Here is a 21,294-nt window from a genome sequence, read left to right as displayed (position 1 = left end):
TTCCCACCTCCATCTTCTCCTACTTTCCCCCTCTCACACCCCATCTTCCCCTACTCCCCCCCTCACATACCCCCATCATCCTCTTCTACGCCTCTTCACGTCCTTTCTATTCTTCCGACTGATCTTTCCTGTCAACATACTGTTCTTGCTGCTGTCTCCTCCCTCTTCATCCCCTCTTCCTACTGATTACCTTCTCTTCCCTCAACACCTCGTCTCTTCCCTCTCATTACCAACCCTCGCCTCCCATCATCCTGTTCCTCTTCACTCTTAGCCCCGTCCCTCCTCTGCCATCATTTATCTTCTTATCTTCCTGCTTTTTCGTTCCGATCGCCTCCTCCGTCCCCTCCAATCACCCCCTCCCTTTTCCTCCTATCCCATCACCCCTTCATCTCACTCCCCTTCCCTTCACTCCGTCCTTTCCTTCAGTACACAGGAGTATCCAGCAGAACATCTTGACAAGAGACCTGGACTGGAAAATTGATTTCCATAGGTGGCAACTGTGACATTCCCCGTGCGGGGCAAAACCGGAGAAAATGAACCATGAGCGTCAATTTCATATTCATGACGGTGAAGACAGTGAACGGTGACCACATTTACAACGAGAGCAGAGCAGGAATAGAGATGGGGAGAAGACACCAGCAAGATAGGGAGAGCTGAAGCAAGGAGGAAGGGAGATGGAAAAGCCAAGAAAATTATTAATTAAATAAACACATGAAAACAATGTGAGAGGAAATGGGAGAGAGACGAGGTCGGGATAAGTAGAGCAGTAAAGAAGAGAAGGGATAGAAGAAGAGAAGAGAAGAGAGAGAGACGTTACGAGAATGACAATGACTGGGTTGTTGACTGGGTGGGTTGAAAAGGGGTGTTAGGATGACAGTAGAATAAATGGGCAGACTCAAGTGAGACAAAAAACTTATTGAAAGGAAAAAAGTTTTGGGACAGGGATGGTACATAAATGAGTGATGAAACAGCAAGGGAAAGCGTGGTAAGACGAGAGGTACTTGCACGCGAGAAGTCAATGTCTTGAGCTGAGTGAAGGGGAAGTTAGTGACTAAGGGTACTGGGAGACAGAAGAATCTTAAGCTGGTTTAGTGTTGATTATTTCAGAGGAAACTGGGAAGTAATATAAATGACGTTACGTCGTAATTCCGAGTGAAATCCATTGTGATCGAAGTGTTCCAGGGCAGTGTCCTGTAGTCTCCTGATGTTAACCATGCGAGGCTATGGATTGATCAACAGCATTTGCAAAGAGCTCATTATCCAATACGATGCAGCTCATACATTATATATATATATATATATATATATATATATATATATATATATATATATACACATATATTCTCCTACACACATCTGTATATATGTGTACACTACACATAAAACAATCCAGGGATTTCACAACTATTATGTTTCCTAGTAATTTGTTTCATAAATCTACAAACTTATTTTCAAACCAATATTCAATCTAAACATGTACAATTTATAACCTTTGTTTCCTGTTTTATTTTGTGTTAATTAATATATTAGATCCGTATTTATAACTCAGATTTTATTTTTTAGATTAATTTATAAACTTTAATCATGTTAACCTTCGCTCTTCGTATTTTTAAAGCATGCAGATTTAGCTATTTATTCTATCAAGATAAATATGTATAATAATTGTGGGGTTAGTTTTGTCATCCTTATCTGTCCGCATTATAGTGTGACCACAATAGCTCAGAGGACACGGAAAAGTTAGATATTGATAAAAGTGGTTTATTATAAGCTGGGAGACTTTTCTGCGAGAGTATAGAAGTCGACCAGTATGACCAGTGGTTTCCAAGCGGTGGGTTGCGACACGCCAAGGACGCTGGGGTGGGTAGCGAAAGGTTTTCTGGTGGGTTGCGGAACATAAATTTTGAGCACAAGTGCCCCTACGTAGGGATAGTTATCTACCAGCCGACCTGGCTGTGGCTCTCCCAATCGTGACTATATTTCACCCTGTGCACTCATTGTACTGTGATTTTGGTCCCCTCACGGACTCCTCGGTCCCCTCATGGACTCCCCGATCCCCTCACGAACCCATCGGTCCCCTCACGGACCTCTCGGTCCCCTCTCGGACCCCTCGGTCCCCTCTTGGACCCCACGGACTCCTCGGTCCCCTCACGGACCCCTCGGTCCCCTCACGAACCCCTCGGTCCCCTCACGGACCTCTCGGTCCCCTCACGGACCCCTCGGTCCCCTCACGGAACCCTCGGACCACTCACGGACCCCTTGGTTCCCCCTCACAGACCCCTCTTACTGTGACACAGGCAGCTCGGCGAAGGGTTGCAAGAATTTACTGAGACAATGTTGTGGTGATTATGGCGAGGTGGTCGATGACTGCTCTAGTGCCGGTTATCTCGGCCTGCTGTACCTGGTGCCTGTTAGCTACCTTCTCAATGTTGTGCCCAACAGTGTGTTCCGTATCGGTCTAGCAGCGAGACCCAGCAGCGTGTCTAGCAGCGAGACCCAGCAGCGTGTCTAGCAGCAAGGCCCAGCAGGGTGTCTAGCAGCGAGGCCCAGCAGCGTGTCTAGCAGCGAGGCCCAGCAGCGTGTCTAGCAGCGAGGCCCAGCAGCGTGTCTAACAGCGTGTCCAGCAGTGTGCCCAGCAGCGTGCCCAGAAATGTACCCAACAGTTTGTCCAGCAGCGTGCCCAGCAGTGTGGTCAGCAGTTTGCCAATTAACATTCCTAGCAGTGTGCCCAGCAAGATGCCCAGCAGTGTTCCCAGCAACGTGCCCAGCAACGTGCCCAGAAGTGTGCCCAGCAACGTGCCCAGAAGTGTGCCCAGCAACGTGCCCAGAAGTGTGACCAGCAACGTGCCCAGAAGTGTGCCCAGCAACGTGCCCAGAAGTGTGCCCAGCAACGTGCCTAGAAGTGTGCCCAGCAACGTGCCCAGAAGTGTGACCAGCAACGTGCCCAGAAGTGTGCCCAGCAACGTGCCCAGAAGTGTGCCCAGCAACGTGCCCAGAAGTGTGACCAGCAACGTGCCCAGAAGTGTGACCAGCAACGTGCCCAGAAGTGTGCCCAGCAACGTGCCCAGAAGTGTGCCCAGCAACGTGCCCAGAAGTGTGCTCAGTAGCGAGTAAAGCTCTAATTTTGCCAATATAAAAAAAGAAAAGTAAGAAAAGGAGAAGTAAGTGAGGAAAGGAGAAAATTCCAGCCCGTTCTTGCGAGCGTTCACGACGTCAAGAAACTGTCGTTCTAAAGCACACTAACCTAACCCACCACTGGATACACGAAAAGAAGACAAGACATTATGTCCATTTCGCGAGCCGCAACTATTTTCTAGTACGATAGTTTTTGGCCGTTGGTAAAGTATTCGTTAAAATGTGACGTGCTATTAGGAGGACGAGTTGCAGGGAAAGATATGAGGAAGAGGTCTGGTGAATAGGGAGAGACGGAGAGAAGCAGCGTGCAGTATCAACAGTCGGACACGAGATGAGAAGGGAGAGGCGAAGGAGGAAGACGAGAGATAGAGAGTGAGGAAGAGAGTGAGAGAGAGGGAGGGGAAAGAGAGAGGAAGGGAAGAGAGAGGTATGGAAAGAGAGAGGGAGGGAAAGAGAAAGGGAGGGAAAGAGTGAGGGGGGGGGGGGGAGAGAGAAGGAGGTAATGAGAGAGAGGGAGTGGGAGGGAGAGAAGGACGAGTGGGTTTGGGTAAAAGAAAAACAATCGTAAAAACATTATTGAAGGGAAGATACGAGAGAGAGCAATTGTGTGTAAAAGGAGTTATTGGTCGTAACTAGAGCATCGTCGCCCTCAATTTAGCTTTCATTACTGTCATAAAGAAGGTGTGGCTCTAGGAGGGAGTGGATGGGCTCCAGGAGGGAGTGGATGGGCTCCAGGAGGGAGTGGATGGGCTCCAGGAGGGAGTGGATTGCTCCAGGAGGGAGTGGATGGGCTCCAGGAGGGAGTGGATTGCTCCAGGAGGGAGTGGATGGGCTCCAGGAGGGAGTGGATTGCTCCATGAGGGAGTGGAGGGACTCCAGAAGGGAGTGGATTGCACAAGGAGGGAGTGGATGGGCTCCAGGAGGGAGTGGATTGCTCCAGGAAGGAGTGGATGGGCTCCAAGAGGGAGTGGATGGACTCTAGGAGAGAGTGGATAAGCTTTAAGAGGGAGTGGATGGGCTTTAAGAGGGAGTGGATTGCTCCTAGAGGGAGTGGATGGGCTCCAGGAGGGAGTGAATGGCCTGTAGTAAGGAGTGGATTACCTCCAGGAGGGAGTGGATGGGCTCCAGGAGGGAGTGAATGGGCTCCAGGAGGGAGTGGATGGGCTTTAGGAGGGAGTGAATGGGCTCCAGGAGGGAGTGGATGGGCTCCCGTGGGAGAGGATTGGCCCCAAGAGGGATTGAATGGACTCCAGGAGGGAGTGGATGGGCTCCAGGAGGGAGTGAATGGGCTCCAGGAGGGAGTGGATAGGCTCCAGAAGGGAGTGGATGGGCTCCAGGAGTGAGTGGATTTGTTTCAGGAGGGAGGGAATGGGCTCCAAGAGGGAGTGGATGGTCTCAGTGAGGAGTGTGGATGGGCTCTAGGAGGGAGTGGATGGGCTCCGGAAGGAGTGGATGAGCTCCAGGAGGGAGTAGATGGGCTTCAGGAAGGAGTGGAGGGGCTCAGGTAGGAGAGGATTGGCTCCAGGATGGAGAGGATTGCTCCAGGAGGGAGTGGACGGGCTACAGGAGGAAGTGGATTGGCTCAAGGAGGGAGTGGATGCGCTCCAGAAGGGAGTGGATGGGCTCCAGGAGGGTGTGGATAGGCTCTAGGAGAGAGTGGATGGGCTCTAGGAGGGAGTGGATTGCTCCAGGAGGGAGTGGATGGTCTCCAGGAGAGAGTGGATGGCTCTAGGAGGAAGTGGAGGGGGTTTAGGATGGAGTTTATGGTCTCGAGGGGGGGGAGTGGATGGGCTCTAGGAGGGAGTGGAGTGCTCTAGGTGGGAGTGGATGGGCTCCAGGCGGGAGTGGATGGGCTCCAGAAGGAAGTGGATGGGCTCTAGAAGGGAGTGGAGTGCTCTAGAAGGGAGTGGATGGGCTCCAGGAAGGAGTGGATGGGCCACAGGAGTGAGTGGATTTGCTCCAGGAGGGAGTGGATGGGCTCCAGTAAGGAGGAGATGGGTTCCAGAAGGGAGTGGGTGGGCTCCAGAAGGGTTATTATATTCCTCTGGGAGATCATTTACATATATCAGAAACAGAATAGGACCAAGGACTGACCCCAGCGGGACTCCACTTGTAACGTCTCACCAATCTGAGATCTCACCCCTCACATTGACTCGTTGTCTCCTGTTGCTTAGGTACTCCTTTATCCAAAGGAGTACCTTCCCTTGCACTCCAGCTTTTTCACTAGCCTCTTGTGTGGTACTGTATCAAAAACTTTCTGGCAATCCAAAAATATGTAGTCTGCCCACCCTTCTCTTTCTTGCCTGATTTTTGTTGCCTGGTCGAAGAATTCAAGTAACCCTGTGAGGCCAACCCGTTCTCGCACTTGCTTGCAGTCAATAATGGCTTATTTAATAAGTGCATATGTGACATACTAATTGATTGTAAATTTTTTAGTTTACCTTGAAAAGCTTCATAGAAAATACTGACTTCACCTAACCTTCTTAGTATGTTTAGATAAACATCTTATTTACAATTATTACTTAACCTATCAACGGTATAGGTTAAGTAATAATTGTAATTAAGAAGCAATAAGATGCTTATCTTAACATACTACGAAGGTTAGATGAGGTCGGTGTTTTCTATGAAGCTTTTCAAGGTAAACTAAAATATTTACAATCAATTAGTATGTCGTATGTCATATGCCCTTATTTAATAAGCCAATATTGACTATACGCAAGTGCGAGAACGGGTTGGTGAGGAAGGACTTGCCATCCCTGAACCCATGTTGAAGCTGTGTTACAAAGTTCTTTCGCTCCAGATTTTCCACTAATTTTCTGTGCACAATCTTCTCCATCAGCTTGTATGGTGTTACATATTCCTATTTAAGGAATACTCACATTGATTATGTTTTGTTCTTGCATGAAGGCATGTATATATTACTTTTAAAGTTGTCATATAGTTTGGCAACACAGTTGAGAGGAGCGGGTTGCTTTAGTCAAGTCTAGGACCTGTAAATTTCATGATTATATTTTTGATCCTGATCAGTTGTGTAGTTGCCAGCATTTTCCTCTTAATTATTCTAAATAAATATATTTGTTTTATATAAACGACATTACCTCTGTTAAGTATAAATGATTAGATAGACATGCATTAAGTTATTCTTATGCTTGCCTTAGCCCAGTTATATTGCTCATTTAAATAAGTTAATTTTATATAAATTTACCATTCGTTATGTTGTGAGGAGCACGAGAGCGGCTTCCGACGCCAGTTTTGAGTTAGTAGCTGAGAGCGGGTCATTGAGTCAACTGTCTGATAAGTTTTGTCTGTTTGTTTATATTCTGTATTTTGTCTTAGTAGTTACAATTATTTGGCGAGCATATTATATTATATGATAATACTTAATAGGCCATCTAATTACTGTTATACCTGAAGAATAATATTATTTGGAAATATATACATTTTATAATATACAAGATTTTATATACATGTGTGTTTATTTTGGGAACGTGGTGAAATACTTTAATTATTATGTATGGTACTATTATTATTATGTATCATATATTATTATGAGGCACCCTGGTTGAACGTATTTAGATACAGGTGTTAAATTCATCTACTAGACCACGAACTTCTTGTCCCTGTAAGTTCAACGAGCTGTGTGTACAAGTTGTATCACATATTTTGGGGACCTGTCCGGTATATTGTTTCCCACATATTATTAAAACTTTGCTACTCTAACCTTGCCTTCCTAGGAACAAGTGTGCTCTAAGAAACTTTGTGCAGTATCACATGCCAGTGAGTCGTCCTGTGTAATTATCAACCTACGCTTCACGATTTTGGAGGTAAGTCATCCTATTTTTTGTTTGCGCAGTGAGGCCAAGCAAATTTTCAGTGTCGTGTCAATATAAAGTGAAGTGTGTAGTGAAGTGCCATTCTGTTTAGTTAGTTAGTAAAGTGCTAAGTGTTAGTTAAAAAAGGAGGATCAAGTTGAGTCGTTGTTGGCTAATCCAGACTTTGAGGGAATTAAAAGCCTAAAAAAATCTGCCTTAATAAATGTGGCAACTAAGTTAGAATTAACAGCCAACAATAAAATGAATAAGGCACGAATTCTGAGAGTGATAGTGACTCATCTAGTAGAAGATGGTAAATTAGGAGAAGAATTTCTGGATGAGGTATGTGAGGAGACAAGTGAGCAGATTGCTTTAAGGCGTCTCAAGTTGGAAACGCAAGTACCATATGCTAGGCTTGAGGCTCGAGAGAAAGAATGTGAACTTGAAAGGCAACAGAAAATATTAAGAGATTGAAGCTCAACAAGGAGAAATTGAAGCTCAAAACCAACAGAAAATATTAGAGGCCGAAGCGCAACAGAGAAAGAGATTGAAGCTCGACGGTCAGAAATTGAGGCTAAGTCTAGACAGCAACAGTTAGAAAATGAGGCACAAAATAATAGACTTGTAGGTCAGTTGCAATTAGAGGCAACAATGAAACAACAAGCAGAAGAACAAACTAGGCAGTTAGAAATTCAAAAACAAATGGTTGAGGCTAATAACAGAATCGAAACACTGAGACTGGCAGCTGGGCATGGTAATACTAGTAATGTTCCTAAGAGTAATGATAGTAGTCAAATTAAAGTAAATAAGTATGTAGAGTTACCAAAGTTTGATGAGGACCCTGAGGTTTTCTTTTCCCATTTCTCTAAAATTGCAGTCAGCATGAACTAGCCAATGGACCAATGGGTAGCGATCATGCAAAGTCAACTCAGAGGGCGAAGTCAGGAAGTTTTTGCATCTTTGCCTGATGAAAACAGTTTTGATTACAATTTTGTTAAGAACAGCATCTTAAATGCTTATTAGTTGAACCCTGAAGCACACAGACAAAAGTTTAGAAATTTAAAGAGGGCAAGTGAACAAACAATTGCAGATTTCATCATGTTAAAAACTAATTATTGTAACAAATGGATTATGTCTCTTTCCATAAATGAGTTTGATGCTCTTAAGAATCTTCTTATCACTGAAGAAGTGTTGTCATGTCTCCCAGATAAATTGTCTACTTTTATGGCAGAGCAGAAGAACATAACAGACATTTATGAGCTGTCTAAGCTCGCTGATGAGCATGAGTTGTTAACTAAGGCCCAGTTTAAGGCCCCATCACTTAAGTTTAACCGTTGAGTAAATAATAATCTCACAGAACTCCTTATCAGAACAAATCCAGTCCTCGTGCTCCAGTTACTCCCATGAACTCTTCTCTTACAAAAACTAATCCTGCTACTTCATTGTCAGGAATATCAAATCTTAGTAATGTTAATTCTAAACCTACAGTTGGTTCCACAGGTGTGTCCACTGTAAGGTACTGTACTCATTGTAAGAGAAAAGGCCAGGTGATTAATTCTTGTTTTAGTTTTGCACCCTGAGTTACGACCAACTGGTCTCATTTATTGTAGAGGTGTGCAGAATAAATTTACTAATAAACATGTCACTGTAGACCCCAATTGGGTAAAACAGTATTCTCCATATATGTCTCCAGGTGAAGTTTTGTGTATTAATGGGAAATGGAAGCCAGTGGTTCTTCTTCGTGAAACTGGTGCTTCCCAAACATTAATTTCTGCCGGTATACTCTCTAATGTTGCAAAGAGAGATACTGGGAAGTCTGTAGTTCTTCAGAGTGTTGCAGGATGTAAAACTGTACCTCTGATAGATGTTAATTTGAGATCCACCATTACCCCAGGTTTATGCACTGTTGGTGTTAGTACACAGTTGCCCATCCCAGGTGTGGATGTTATAATGGGTAATGATGTGGCAATCAATCATGTTATGGGGAGATTGATCCCAGTTTGTTTAAACAGCCAGTTGTAGACACTGTTGTCTATTCTGCCTGTGCTGAACTTAGTTCTATGAATGAACGACCCGTTGTAGTGGATGGGGTTTTCCACTCTACCTGTGCTGATGTCAGTATTATTATTGATCCAAGTGTCAGTTCTGATGTTACTCAAGTATTTGTTCCAGTAACCAGTACCCCTTCAGTGGAGAAGTGGGATGTGGTTGTTCAAGATTCATGTGTGTGGCCAACCTAGTTGTTGAGAGTAAGCCTAGTACTATGACTGCTTTATTCCAGTCCAGTAGATGATTTGGGAAAGGACGTCCATGTGCCATTGTCTTGCCCGCTTACTACGAACGTTGTGCCAGGAGTTGAGAGAAACTTAAAAGCCACGAGTCTATTGTATTCTAGCCAAGTGAATGGTTTACTACAAGATGTCGGGTTGGCAGAAGTCTTCCCGCTCACTTCAAGTTTAGAATCAGTTGACCAGTTAGGATCAGTTGTCGAGAGTAAGTCTGATGTAGGGGCCCCGCCTCACCCTACTCAAGGTGATAATAAAGGGGAGGAGGCCAAACTACCGGTTACTTGCCCGCTCGCTTCAGATTCCGAGTTCTTTAGTTTATGTAAGTTGAGTAGAACTGACTCCAAGATTTCAGAGAGAAGCAAGGAGACAGTCTGTACTGTAGTTCCAGTATTGAAGAGTGTGGGAGAGCAGCCAGAGGATCAGCTTCTGTCGAGTAGATGGAGACCCATTGAGCCTCCCTCTGCAGTTGTCTGTGAGGATGTGACCCAGCATGATAGTGTTATTGATTGTGAGCAGACAGTACTCCAAGCAGCACCAGATGTCATGGGAGGAAATTTTGGTAAATCGTGTATAACCATTAAGGGTGGTAAAGTATCTTTTGGGTCTAAGTTGCAGAGTTATGTGGCTTGTGATTCTTATTCCATGGGGAGTAAATATTTGTCATTGTGTAAATTGAGTCAGTGTTTGTTGGATGTTCTGGAAATTTATTGTTATTCTGCAGAGCCATTCTCCTTTGTAGAAAGGGACTGTGGGACATCTTGTAGATGAACAAAGAGAGTTTACTCCAATAAGTTGTGCATCCAAGTTGGGAAAAGTTGAGTGTAGGATGTTCTTGCAATCTATTTTTATTCCGCAGGAGCCATTCTCCCTTGAAGTAATGGACTGTGGGACATCTTTGTCCAGCCTTGTGGTTGAGCAGAGAGAGTTTACTCAAGTAGGTTGTGCATCCAGTTGTTCTGAGGAAGTGGTGAGTCATACTAGAGCAGTGTCTCTACTTTCAGATCCAGTTTATTTTGATGTACGAGTAGTGAACAACATGTATGTTCCACTCAAGTGTTGTGTTGACTTTCAGAGTCAAATTGGTGTTGAAGGAGTTAATCAGACTTGGGAGCAGATGTTCAAGGCCCCAGGTGTGTGTTTCAAGTTGGGAGACAAGGTTATCCCACCTAGTTGTTTTAATAAGTGTCAAGGGTTAAAGATTGTACTTGGGTGGTTCCCAGGTAATCTGTTGTGCATCTTCAAGATGATAAGACCCTTAAACCTCTTGTTTGATTGTTTGTCACCAGAAGGAAGTCACTTGTGAAGTGAAATCCATAGTAAGGGTTGTCAAGTTTTCAGCATGTTTTTGTTATCTTTTTGGAAGACTAAAATGCTTATGAAAGTGTGGGTTGTATTCAAGTCCACCATCAGAGGGTGTGTGAACTTGTTTTTGGAGTTATGATTGAGATATGGTGCATAGGCATAAGCTTGTTTTCTTTCGCTGATAGTCATGACAGAGTTATGAGGAAATTGACTTATGTGCTCCTTTAGGGTCATCTGAGTCAGTTTAATCAGGTAGTCTTTGAACTAATCTTGGGTTGTATTAATTGGATTGGAGATCAAAGGTTTCCTAAGTCGTTGTGTAGTGCTGCTGAAGGTTTTATGAGTGAAGAAGTTTTATATGTCATTGTGAGGTTTAACTCTAATTTCTCTATTTTAGTATCAATTGGGCGAGAGTATGTGTTCCACAGAGGATCAAGTGTGATGGGAAGCAGATGCCCTTGCCAGGGCATACCAAGAGAAGTCCCTAAACCACCTTACATCCAGTCAGCTTCAATTAAGCAGTTCGGCTCCAGAAAAAAGAAGTAATGGAAAATGGAATCTGTTTTTGTAAATCTCACCATATAGAAAATGGATAATATGGAAACATTGGACTGATCTCAGATCACTTGTAGAAACAGAAGGAAAGATTAATTGCGGTATTGACTTTGTGAAAGCAGTTATATTTATTGACAGTTCTATTCATGAAAATAATAATAATGTTGTTGATAGGAGTGTGAAATATGAGCTCCTAAAGTTAAGTGAAATAAATGAGATAGTACCCTGGAGAGATAAATTGGCATACTCCAGAAGAACATATGTAGAACATGATCCCAAGACTGAACTTCTTAATTTTCTTGTAAGAATATATTGGAAGTGTTTTCATTTTTGTTCAGAAATATATCCTTATTACTTTTATACGTTTGGTGTAATTAATTCAATAAATCTCAAGTGTCACATAATTTTACTTTCAGAAAAAGTGCCATGGATCTTCAATCAATTGCATTTTTTTTCTTGGAGGTGGAAGTATGTTACATATTCCTATTTAAGGAATACTCACATTGATTATGTTTTGTTCTTGCATGAAGGCATGTATATATTACTTTTAAAGTTGTCATATAGTTTGGCAACACAGTTGAGAGGAGCGGGTTGCTCTAGTCAAGTCCAGGACCTGTGAATTTCAGTATTATATTTTTGATCCTGTTCAGTTGTGTAGTTGCCAGCATTTTCCTCTTTATTATTCTAAATAAATATATTTGTTTTATATAAACGACATTACCTCTGTTAAGTATGAATGATTAGATAGACATGCATTAAGTTATTCTTATGCTTGCCTTAGCCCAGTTATATTGCTCATTTAAATAAGTTAATTTTATATAAATTTACCATTCGTTATGTTGTGAGGAGCACGAGAGCGGCTTCCGACGCCAGTTTTGAGTTAGTAGCTGAGAGCGGGTCATTGAGTCAACTGTCTGATAAGTTTTGTCTGTTTGTTTATATTCTGTATTTTGTCTTAGTAGTTACAATTATTTGGCGAGCATATTATATTATATGATAATACTTAATAGGCCATCTAATTACTGTTATACCTGAAGAATAATATTATTTGGAAATATATACATTTTATAATATACAAGATTTTATATACATGTGCGTATATTTTGCTAACGTGGTGAGATACTTTAATTATTATGTATGGTACGAACTGATTAGGCACCCTGGTTGAACGTATTTAGATACAGGTGTTAAATTCATCCCCTAGACCACGAACTTCTGGTCCCTGTAAGTTCAACGAGCTGTGTGTACAAGTCGTAACACATGGTATGCAGGTTAGGGACATTGACCTGTAGTTCAGTGCCTCCTGTCTATCCCCTTTATTGTATATCGGGACTACGTTAGCTGCTTTCCAAATTTCTGGCTTTTCCCTGTTGCCAGTGATTTGTTATACATTATAGAGAGTGGCAGGCACAGTTCTTCTGCTCCTTCTTTAGTATCCAAGGGGAGATTCCATCTGCGCCTATAGCCTTTGTCACTTCCAACTCTAGTAAAAACTTCCTTAATTCCCTGCTAGTAATCTCAAACTCTTCCAGTGGTTCCTGGTTAACTATTCCTTCGCTTATCTTTGGAATTTCTCCTTGCTCTAAGGTGAAGACTTCCTGGAATTTCTTATTCACTTCCTCACGCACTTCCTTGTCATTTGTAGTGAATCCTTCTGCCCCTATCCTTAATCCTCATGCCTCTTAGTTCTGGGACTAGCCTAGTGGCATACCTGAACTTTTTCCAGCTTAGTCTTGTGGTTGACAAGGTACGAGCTCCATGCTTGGGCTGCATACTCCAAAATTGGCCTTACATATGTGGTATACAAGGTTCTGAAGGTTTCCTTACACAGGTTTCTGAAAGCTGTTCTGATGTTAGCCAGCCTTGCATAGGCCGCTGATATTATTCTATTGATTTTGGGTTCAGGAGACAGGTTTGGCGTGATATCAACTCCTAGATCTTACTCTCTGTCCGTTTCGTGAAGTATTCATCTCACATTCGGTATCCAGTGACTGGCTCCTATTTCCTTCTAGTTTCATTACCTTACATATATTTGGGTAGAACTTTAGTAGCCATTTGTTGGACCATGCCTTCAGTTTGTCTAGGTCATAATGTGGCCTTATACAATCTTCCTCTGTCTTGATCCTCCTCATAATTTTTGAATCATTAGTAAACATTGAGAGGAACGAGTCTATTCCTTCTGGTAGATCATTTACGTATATCAGAAACATTATAGGTCGAAGGACTGATTTCTGTGGGACTCCATTGTTGACTCCTCGCCACTCCGAGACCTCACATCTCGCAGTGACTCGCTGTGTCCTGTTGCTTAGGTACTCTGTTATCCAGTGGAATACCTACCTTTTCACCAATACCTGCTTCTCCAGTTTGAGCACTAGTCTCTTATGTGGTACTGTGTCAAAGGCTTTCTGGCAGTCCAGAAATATGCAGTCTGCCCAGCTTGACTGGGCAGACTCTTGCCTAATTGACTGCCTCTCTATTGACTAATTTTTGTTGCCTGATCATAGAACTCAATTAAACCTGTTACAAATGATTTGCCATCTCTAAAACCTTGCTGTGTTACAAAGTTCTTTCGCTCTAGATGTTCTATTAGCTTTTTTTCGCACAATCTTCTCCATTATCTTGCATTGAATGCAAGTTAGGGACACTGACCTATACTTCAGTGCCTCTTGCCATCACCCTTCTTGTATATTGGGACTACATCGGCCGTCTTCCAATTTTTTTGGCAGTTCCCCTGTTACCAGTGATTGGTTGTACACCATGGAGAGAGAGGCAGGCACAGAGCTTATGCTCCTTCCTATAGAATTAATATTTATATTCCATCCGGGCCTATAGCCTATGTCACATCGAAATCTAGCAGATACTTCCTTACCTCCTCACTGGTAATCACAAACTCCTCTAGTGGTGTCTGGTTTGATGTTCTCTCTCTTATCTCTAGGACGTCTCCTTGCTCTGAGGTGAACACTTCCTGGAATTTCTTTTTTGAGTTCCTCGCACACATCTTTGTCGTTTGCTGTGAATATCTCTGCCTTTATCCTCAGTTTCATTACCTGTTCCTTCATTGTTGTTTTCCTCCTGATATGGTTATGCAGCAGTTTGGGTTGAGTCTTTGCCTTGCTCGCTATGTCATTTTCATATTGCCTCTCTACCTCTCTTCTCACCATGACGTATTCATTCCTGGCCCACTCTTTTTCTGCTCTCTAGTGTTCTGTTGTGTCTAAAATTTCTCCATGCCCTTTTACTTAGTTGCTTTGCAAGCTTTTATTTCTGATTAAACCATGGGTTTCTCATCTGCATCTCCTTTTTGTCCTTTTGGATTGGGACGAAATTGTCTGCTGCCTCCTTACACTTCTGTGTGATGTAGTCCATCATGTCTTGAGCCGTCTTTCCACTGAGCTGTTTCCCAAGCTATGGGAGTTAGGAATTTTCTTATCTCTTCATAGTTTCCCTTCCGGAATGCCGGTCTCTTGCTTCATGGTCCTTTCCTTCAGTTCATTAACCCTTCTTCGATCAGATACTCAAACAACAGTACACTGTGATCACTCATATTCGTGGAGGCTTCGAGACCGATTTCCCTCATGTCTTAATCGTTCAGAGTGAAAACTAGGTCGAGTCTTGCTGGTTCATCATTGCCTCTCATTCTCGTGGGACACTTGACATGCTGACTTAAAAAGTTTCTAGTCGCCACCTCCAACAGTTTCGCTCTCCGTGTTTCCTCACCTCCATATGGTTCCTTGATTTCCCAGTCAATCCTGCCGTGATTGAAGTCCCTCATGATGGGATCGATTTCTATGGGCAGCAGCAGCTGCTCTATCAATTACAGTGTTAACTGCCATGTTGTTCCTATGATACTCTTGCCTGGATCTTCTTTCATTTGGTGAAGGGTTATATATTACTGCCACTACTACTCTTGATCCTCCTATCGTCATGATGCCTGTAATGAAGTCTCTGAGCCCTTCAAAGCCCGGAATAACCATCTTCTCGAAACTCCATTCCTTTTTCATCAGTAGAGCCACTCTGCCTCCTCCTCTTTTTTCCCTCTCTTTCCTTATTACAGTGTAGTCCTTGGGAGACACCGCGTTCATTATGATTCCTGAGATTTTTGTATCCTGGAGTCCAGTTAAATCCCGGTTTACTTCTTGTGCTCTTTCCCTAAGTTCACTTGCCTTGCTTGTTATCCCATCTATGTTCGAGTACATTACCTTGAAGCTTATTCTCTTCATTCCATCCTCAGCTTCTGTTGGTTCCACTGGAGTTGGGGGCAATGGGTGTCTAGGGTGGGAGGGCCTAGGAAGGAAGATCTGGGGTATCTGGGGTGTGAGGGGGAGCTGGGAGGATCTGGTACAGGGGGCTAGGAAGGTCTGAGGTGGTGTGGCTGAGAGGGGCTGGGGTTGGGGGTTAATTAGGGCATGGGATGGGGAAGCAGGAGGGACATGTGGTGGGAGGTCACGGATTGGGGTATGCATGGGAGACTATGGTGAGTTGACAGGGAGGCCAGGGGATGGGGAAGGGGGAAGCCTAAGGGAGGTGTGGCTGGGAGGGAGGGGAGTAGGGTAGGAAGGAGAACATAGGATAGGTGAAGTGGGAAGGGAAAAGATGTACTCACCTATTTGTGCTTGCGGAGGTTGAGCTTTGGCTCTTTGGTCCCGCATCTCAATTGTCATTCATCTAATGTACAGGTTCTTGAGCCTACTGGGTTCTATGTTCTATCATATCTACACTTGAAACTGTGTATGGAGTCAGCCTCCACCACATCACTTCCTAATGCATTCCATTTGCCAACCATTCTGACACTAAAAAAAATTCTTTCAAAAATCTTTGTAGCTCATTTGGGCACTCCACCTGTGTCCCATCGTGCGTGTGCCATTTGTGTTAAATAGCATGTCCATATCTACCCTATTAGTTCCTTTCAGAATCTTGTTTGTGGTGATCATGCTCCCCTAACTCTTCTGTCTTCCAGCGACGTGATTTTTAACTCCCGTAGTCTCTCCTCGTAACTCATATCTCTTGGTTCGGGTATTAGTCTCGTGGCGAATCTTTGAACCTTCTCCAGTTTAGTCTTATGCTTGACAAGATAAGGACACCATGCTGGGGCTGCATACTCCAGGATTGGTCTGACATATGTGGTACATAAAGTTCTGAATGATTCCTTGCACAAGTTTCTAAATGCCGTTCTTATGTTGGCCAAATTGGCATATGCCACTGATGTTATCCTCTTGATATGGGCTTCAGGGGACAGGTTTGGCGTGATATCAACCCCCAAGTTTTTCTCTCTGACTCAAAGAATTTCATCACCCTAATGATACCTTGTATCTCGTCTCCTGCTCCCTTCACCTATCTTCATTACATTACATTTGCTTGGGTTAAACTCTAACAACTGTGGGGAAACTCCAGGCAGCTATTCTCTTTTTTTTAAATTAACTTTAATAAGATAAAGTTTATCTTATTTATTTTCTTAGTAAGTAAGAAATTAATTGAGTGGACTGTATGTACTTGATTAAACTGCCTGAAATTAACTCACACACTTGGGGGGACAATTTCTAGCTTACACCACTTTTAGATGGCTCATTTTTAAACTACAAATTGTTTACCTTATTAATATAATTATATCATACCACATATGGTGGTCTAATCTACTAGTTATAATTACTAATTATGAATACTAATACTACTATAACTAAAAGGGGCTTAGCTGATCCTGTTGAAGGGGCCTGTTAAGGCTGTGTAATTGTAGCATCAAAATGGGTGTGGCCCTGTGCCTCTCTGTGCCATGTAATGGCGGCTGTGGAGACTACAAGCTCTGGCATACAGCAAGGTACATTATGTGTAAGGCTCAACTGTCTGCTCAGCTTCTTGCTATTCCAAATCACAATTTACCTGTATGGGATACAAGGAGTTAATAAAAGTTCCCTAAATATATAATTACAGGTATGACATGGAATATAGAGTGTTAAATGAGGTACCGGTACTTTTGTGAGGTGTTATCCATACATCCTAACCGACTACCTCATAAATGATAAAAATGTGTACACAAATAAATCAAATATATAGTATACTTGGTAAGCCGGATACAGGATTGCTCCAGTGATAGTAGTGGTGTTGTCGTGGTAGTTTGCTTGGGGCAGAGTAAGTCTATCCAAGGCGACTAGTATCACAACACTTCTGGAGCACCCACTTTGTGGTTGTTGTTGTGTGTGGAGAGTGAAACCTCTCCCTTCCGAGTTAAAATGTTTTGTTGGTTCCACTTCTGAACTTAAATTTACACTAACAAGGGAGTCAAGCTACATTTTGGTGGTAGTAATTATATTCAGTCTTACTGAGTACTTTTTTGTTAAATTTAGACACAAGACTATTGAATAAACAGTATTAATAATGTAAATATGCGTGACGTCTCTGACGTCACGGGATCACCCATTTTCTATTATTAAGGGAATACTGAAAGGGGATACTATGTTATTATGTGTGTGTCGGATTCCGACAACAACCACTTGTTCGATCATTCCTTCAGTTTGTTTAAGTCTTCTTGAAGCCTCAAGCAGTCCTCCTCTGTCTTAATCCTTCTCATAACTCTGGCATCATCAGCAAACATTGAGAGGAATGATTTAATACCCTCCGGGAGATCATGTACGTATATCAGAAACATGATAGGATGGAGTACAGAGCCTTGTGGGACTCCACTGGTGACTTCACGCCAATCTGAGATCTAACCCTTCACTGTAACTCTCTGCGGTTTGTGTGTGTGTGTGTGTGTGTATGTGTGTCTGTGTGTATTTGCGTGAGTGTGTATTTGCGTAAGTGTGTGTTTGTCTGTGTGTTTGCCTCCACCAATTCCATCCTTTTGCTCAGCAACCAAGCTTCCTTCCCTGCACCCAACAACCCACCATTCTCCTCGTCCTTCACTCCATCCTTCTCTTTGTCCTCCACCCTTATCATTCACCTTGTCCATCATCCAATCATTTACCTCGTCCTCCACCCCATCATTTTCCTCGTCTTCCACTCCATCATTCACCTCGTCCTCCGCCCCATCATTGATGTCGTCTTCCACTCCATCATTCACCTCGTCCTCCACCCCATCATTGACCTCGTCTTCCACTCCATCATTCACCTCGTCCTATGCCCCATCATTCACCTCGTGCTCCACCCCACCTTTCACCTCGTCCTCCACTCCATCATTGACCTCGTCCTCTGCCCCATCATTCACCTCGTCCTCCACCCCAATCATTTACCTCGTCCTCCACCCCATCATCCAACTCGTCCTCCACCCCATCATTTTCCTCGTCCTCCACCCCATCATTCACCTCATCTGTTACGGCCCTACTGGGACGCAACCGGGTTCTTCTCTGATGGTATTAGAGTTTGGGTATTTGGCCCCAAGTTAGTAGAGGCTTTCAAGGGGTGTGTTCCGTAACGCAAGTTAAAACAATGGGGGAGGTACACAAATACACCAGTATTCTAATATATATGTATATTCCCTTATATATATTTATTTATATTCCCACCACTATATGTAAAAAGTCACACACAGGAATTATTACTTCACAATTATATACAGCTTCGTCTTCTTCCGAAGACACTGGACACTCGGCGACGCACACTCTGGGTAGCCTTTCCTGGTCCTCCTCTGTGGCCCAGAACCCACGATGAATCCACCCTGGCCACAGGCCAGCCAAACCACAATCCCACTGGGTGCCTCGTCGTGATGGCCTACAACCACGGTCCAGCCTGTAGCTGGCAGGTACTAGTCAGCTTCACTGTCAGGCCACTCCACGACTAATACTAGGGTTGCGAGCCCTAGGCAGGAGCCTCGTGTGACTCGCTAGTCACCCTCCTCGGTCGTCACCTCAGTGGGTGATCTCTTCCACCAGACAGCCCTGGATACGGCGAATCCCGTTACTGCCACTCCTCAGGCAGGCAATCACACACTCAGCAGAGTTCATACGGTGGTGGCTCACAGCTTCTATAAAGCAGACTGATGAAGAGACCCTGGCTGCCTTGGGTAGACAGATTCAACGTACCTCACAACCGTCCTAGGTTGACTCTGAAAACAGACACGTCATCAGTACTGAGGACACTACATGGGACCACTAGGGAACTTCACTTACTAGCTTAGACAGAAACGTCCACCTCTTCGCTCCATAGATGGCATTCACTGTCTAAGCGCCACCTCACCAGAGGTCAGCAGCAGCTACGTCACGAGCTGACTAGGACAGGAATCCAGCGCCTGTTGCCGGCATATCCTGTCACCACTAAATGGCGTTGTCTGTGTTGTGGGGTTTTCTGGAAGGACTCACAGATGGCGTTGTCGTCACTGCTCCGACGATGGACTCGGGTCCCTAACATCATCCTCTGCCCCATCATTGACCTCGTCCTCCGCCCCATCATTCATCTCGTCCTCCACCCTAATCATTTACCTCGTCCTCAACCCCATCATTTTCCTCGTCCTCCGCCTCATCATTCACCTCGTCCTCCACCCCATCATTCACCTTGTCCTCCACCTCGTCCTCCACCCCACCATTCACCTCGTCCTCCACCCCACCATTCACCTCGGCCACCACCCCACCATTCACCTCGTCCTCCACCCCAACATTCACCTCGTCCTCCACCCCAACATTCACTTTGTCCTCCACCCCAACATTCACCTCGTCCTCCACCCCAACATTCACCTCGTCCTCCACCCCAACATTCACTTTGTCCTCCACCCCAACATTCACCTCGTCCTCCACCCCAACATGCACCTTGTCCTCCACCCCAACATTCACCTCGTCCTCCACCCCAACATTCACCTCGTCCTCCACCCCAACATTCACCTCGTCCTCCACCCCAACATTCACCTCGTCCTCCACCCCAACATTCACCTCGTCCTCCACCCCAACATTCACCTCGTCCTCCACCCCACCATTCACCTCGTCCTCCACCCCAACATTCACCTCGTCCTCCACCCCACCATTCACCTCGTCCTCCACCCCAACATTCACCTCGTCCTCCACCCCAACATTCACCTCGTCCTCCACCCCACCATTCACCTCGTCCTCCACCCCAACATTCACCTCGTCCTCCACCCCAACATTCACCTCGTCCTCCACCCCACCATTCACCTCGTCCTCCACCCCAACATTCACCTCGTCCTCCACCCCAACATTCACCTCGTCCTCGCAGCAGGGCCGCCAATGGCTCGTGTTTGCTGCCAACCATTTACCCAGTAGTAGGAAGCGGGGACGCCACAAGACGGAAAGCTCTGTGTTAACTGCCTTGCCAAGATGAAGGGCCCAGGATCACTTCCACAACCATAATGTACTTGTTATCCCAGCTGAGCAATCTCTCTCTCTCTCTCTCTCTCTCTCTCTCTCTCTCTCTCTCTCTCTCTCTCTCTCTCTCTCTCTCTCTCTCTCTCTCTCTCTCTCTCTCTCTCTCTCTCTCTCTCTCTCTCTCTCTCTCTCTCTCTCTCTCTCTCTCTCTCTCTCTCTCTCTCTCTCTCTCTCTCTCTCTCTCTCTCTCTCTCTCTCTCTCTCTCTCTCTCTCTCTCTCTCTCTCTCTCTCTCTCTCTCTCTCCTCTCTCTCTCTCTCTCTCTCTCTCTCTCTCTCTCTCTCTCTCTCTCTCTCTCTCTCTCTCTCTCTCTCTCTCTCTCTCTCTCTCTCTCTCTCTCTCTCTCTCTCTCTCTCTCTCTCTCTCTCTCTCTCTCTCTCTCTCTCTCTCTCTCTCTCTCTCTCTCTCTCTCTCTCTCTCTCTCTCTCTCTCTCTCTCTCTCTCTCTCTCTCTCTCTCTCTCTCTCTCTCTCTCTCTCTCTCTCTCTCTCTCTCTCTCTCTCTCTCTCTCTCTCTCTCTCTCTCTCTCTCTCTCTCTCTCTCTCTCTCTCTCTCTCTCTCTCTCTCTCTCTCTCTCTCTCTCTCTCTCTCTCTCTCTCTCTCTCTCTCTCTCTCTCTCTCTCTCTCTCTCTCTCTCTCTCTCTCTCTCTCTCTCTCTCTCTCTCTCTCTCTCTCTCTCTCTCTCTCTCTCTCTCTCTCTCTCTCTCTCTCTCTCTCTCTCTCTCTCTCTCTCTCTGTGTGCCTGTTTGTCTGTTCTGTCTTAGTCTGAGTGAATTGATGAACATAATAATATAGTTATTTATCTATTTGCGTAAGTATACATTAGGAAATTGAAAGGAAAATCCCTCCTTCCATTTTCCTAGATCCGTCACCGAATCACGTGATTTTTGTGATTCTTCTTGCAT

General features: G+C 44.5%; 1 protein-coding gene across 1 annotated transcript; it reads left to right on the top strand.

Annotated features, from left to right (window-relative positions):
- The first annotated feature begins 2,733 nt into the window (after positions 1-2,733).
- On the top strand, positions 2,734-3,111 carry LOC138368474 (uncharacterized). The gene has a single exon (XM_069330992.1). It carries the CDS (start codon positions 2,734-2,736, stop codon positions 3,109-3,111), a length of 378 nt encoding a protein of 125 aa, XP_069187093.1.
- Positions 3,112-21,294: the final 18,183 nt, after the last annotated feature.

This window comes from Procambarus clarkii, chromosome 25 (genome assembly GCF_040958095.1).
Source record: "Procambarus clarkii isolate CNS0578487 chromosome 25, FALCON_Pclarkii_2.0, whole genome shotgun sequence".
In the NCBI taxonomy this organism is placed as follows: Eukaryota; Metazoa; Arthropoda; class Malacostraca; order Decapoda; family Cambaridae; genus Procambarus; species Procambarus clarkii.
This window is presented reverse-complemented; position numbering and strand designations above follow the sequence as displayed.

Coding starts and splice junctions, on each gene's coding strand:
- LOC138368474 (XM_069330992.1), top strand. CDS start 2,734: ATGCCCAGCAGTGTTCCCAGCAACGTGCCCAGCAACGTGCCCAGAAGT.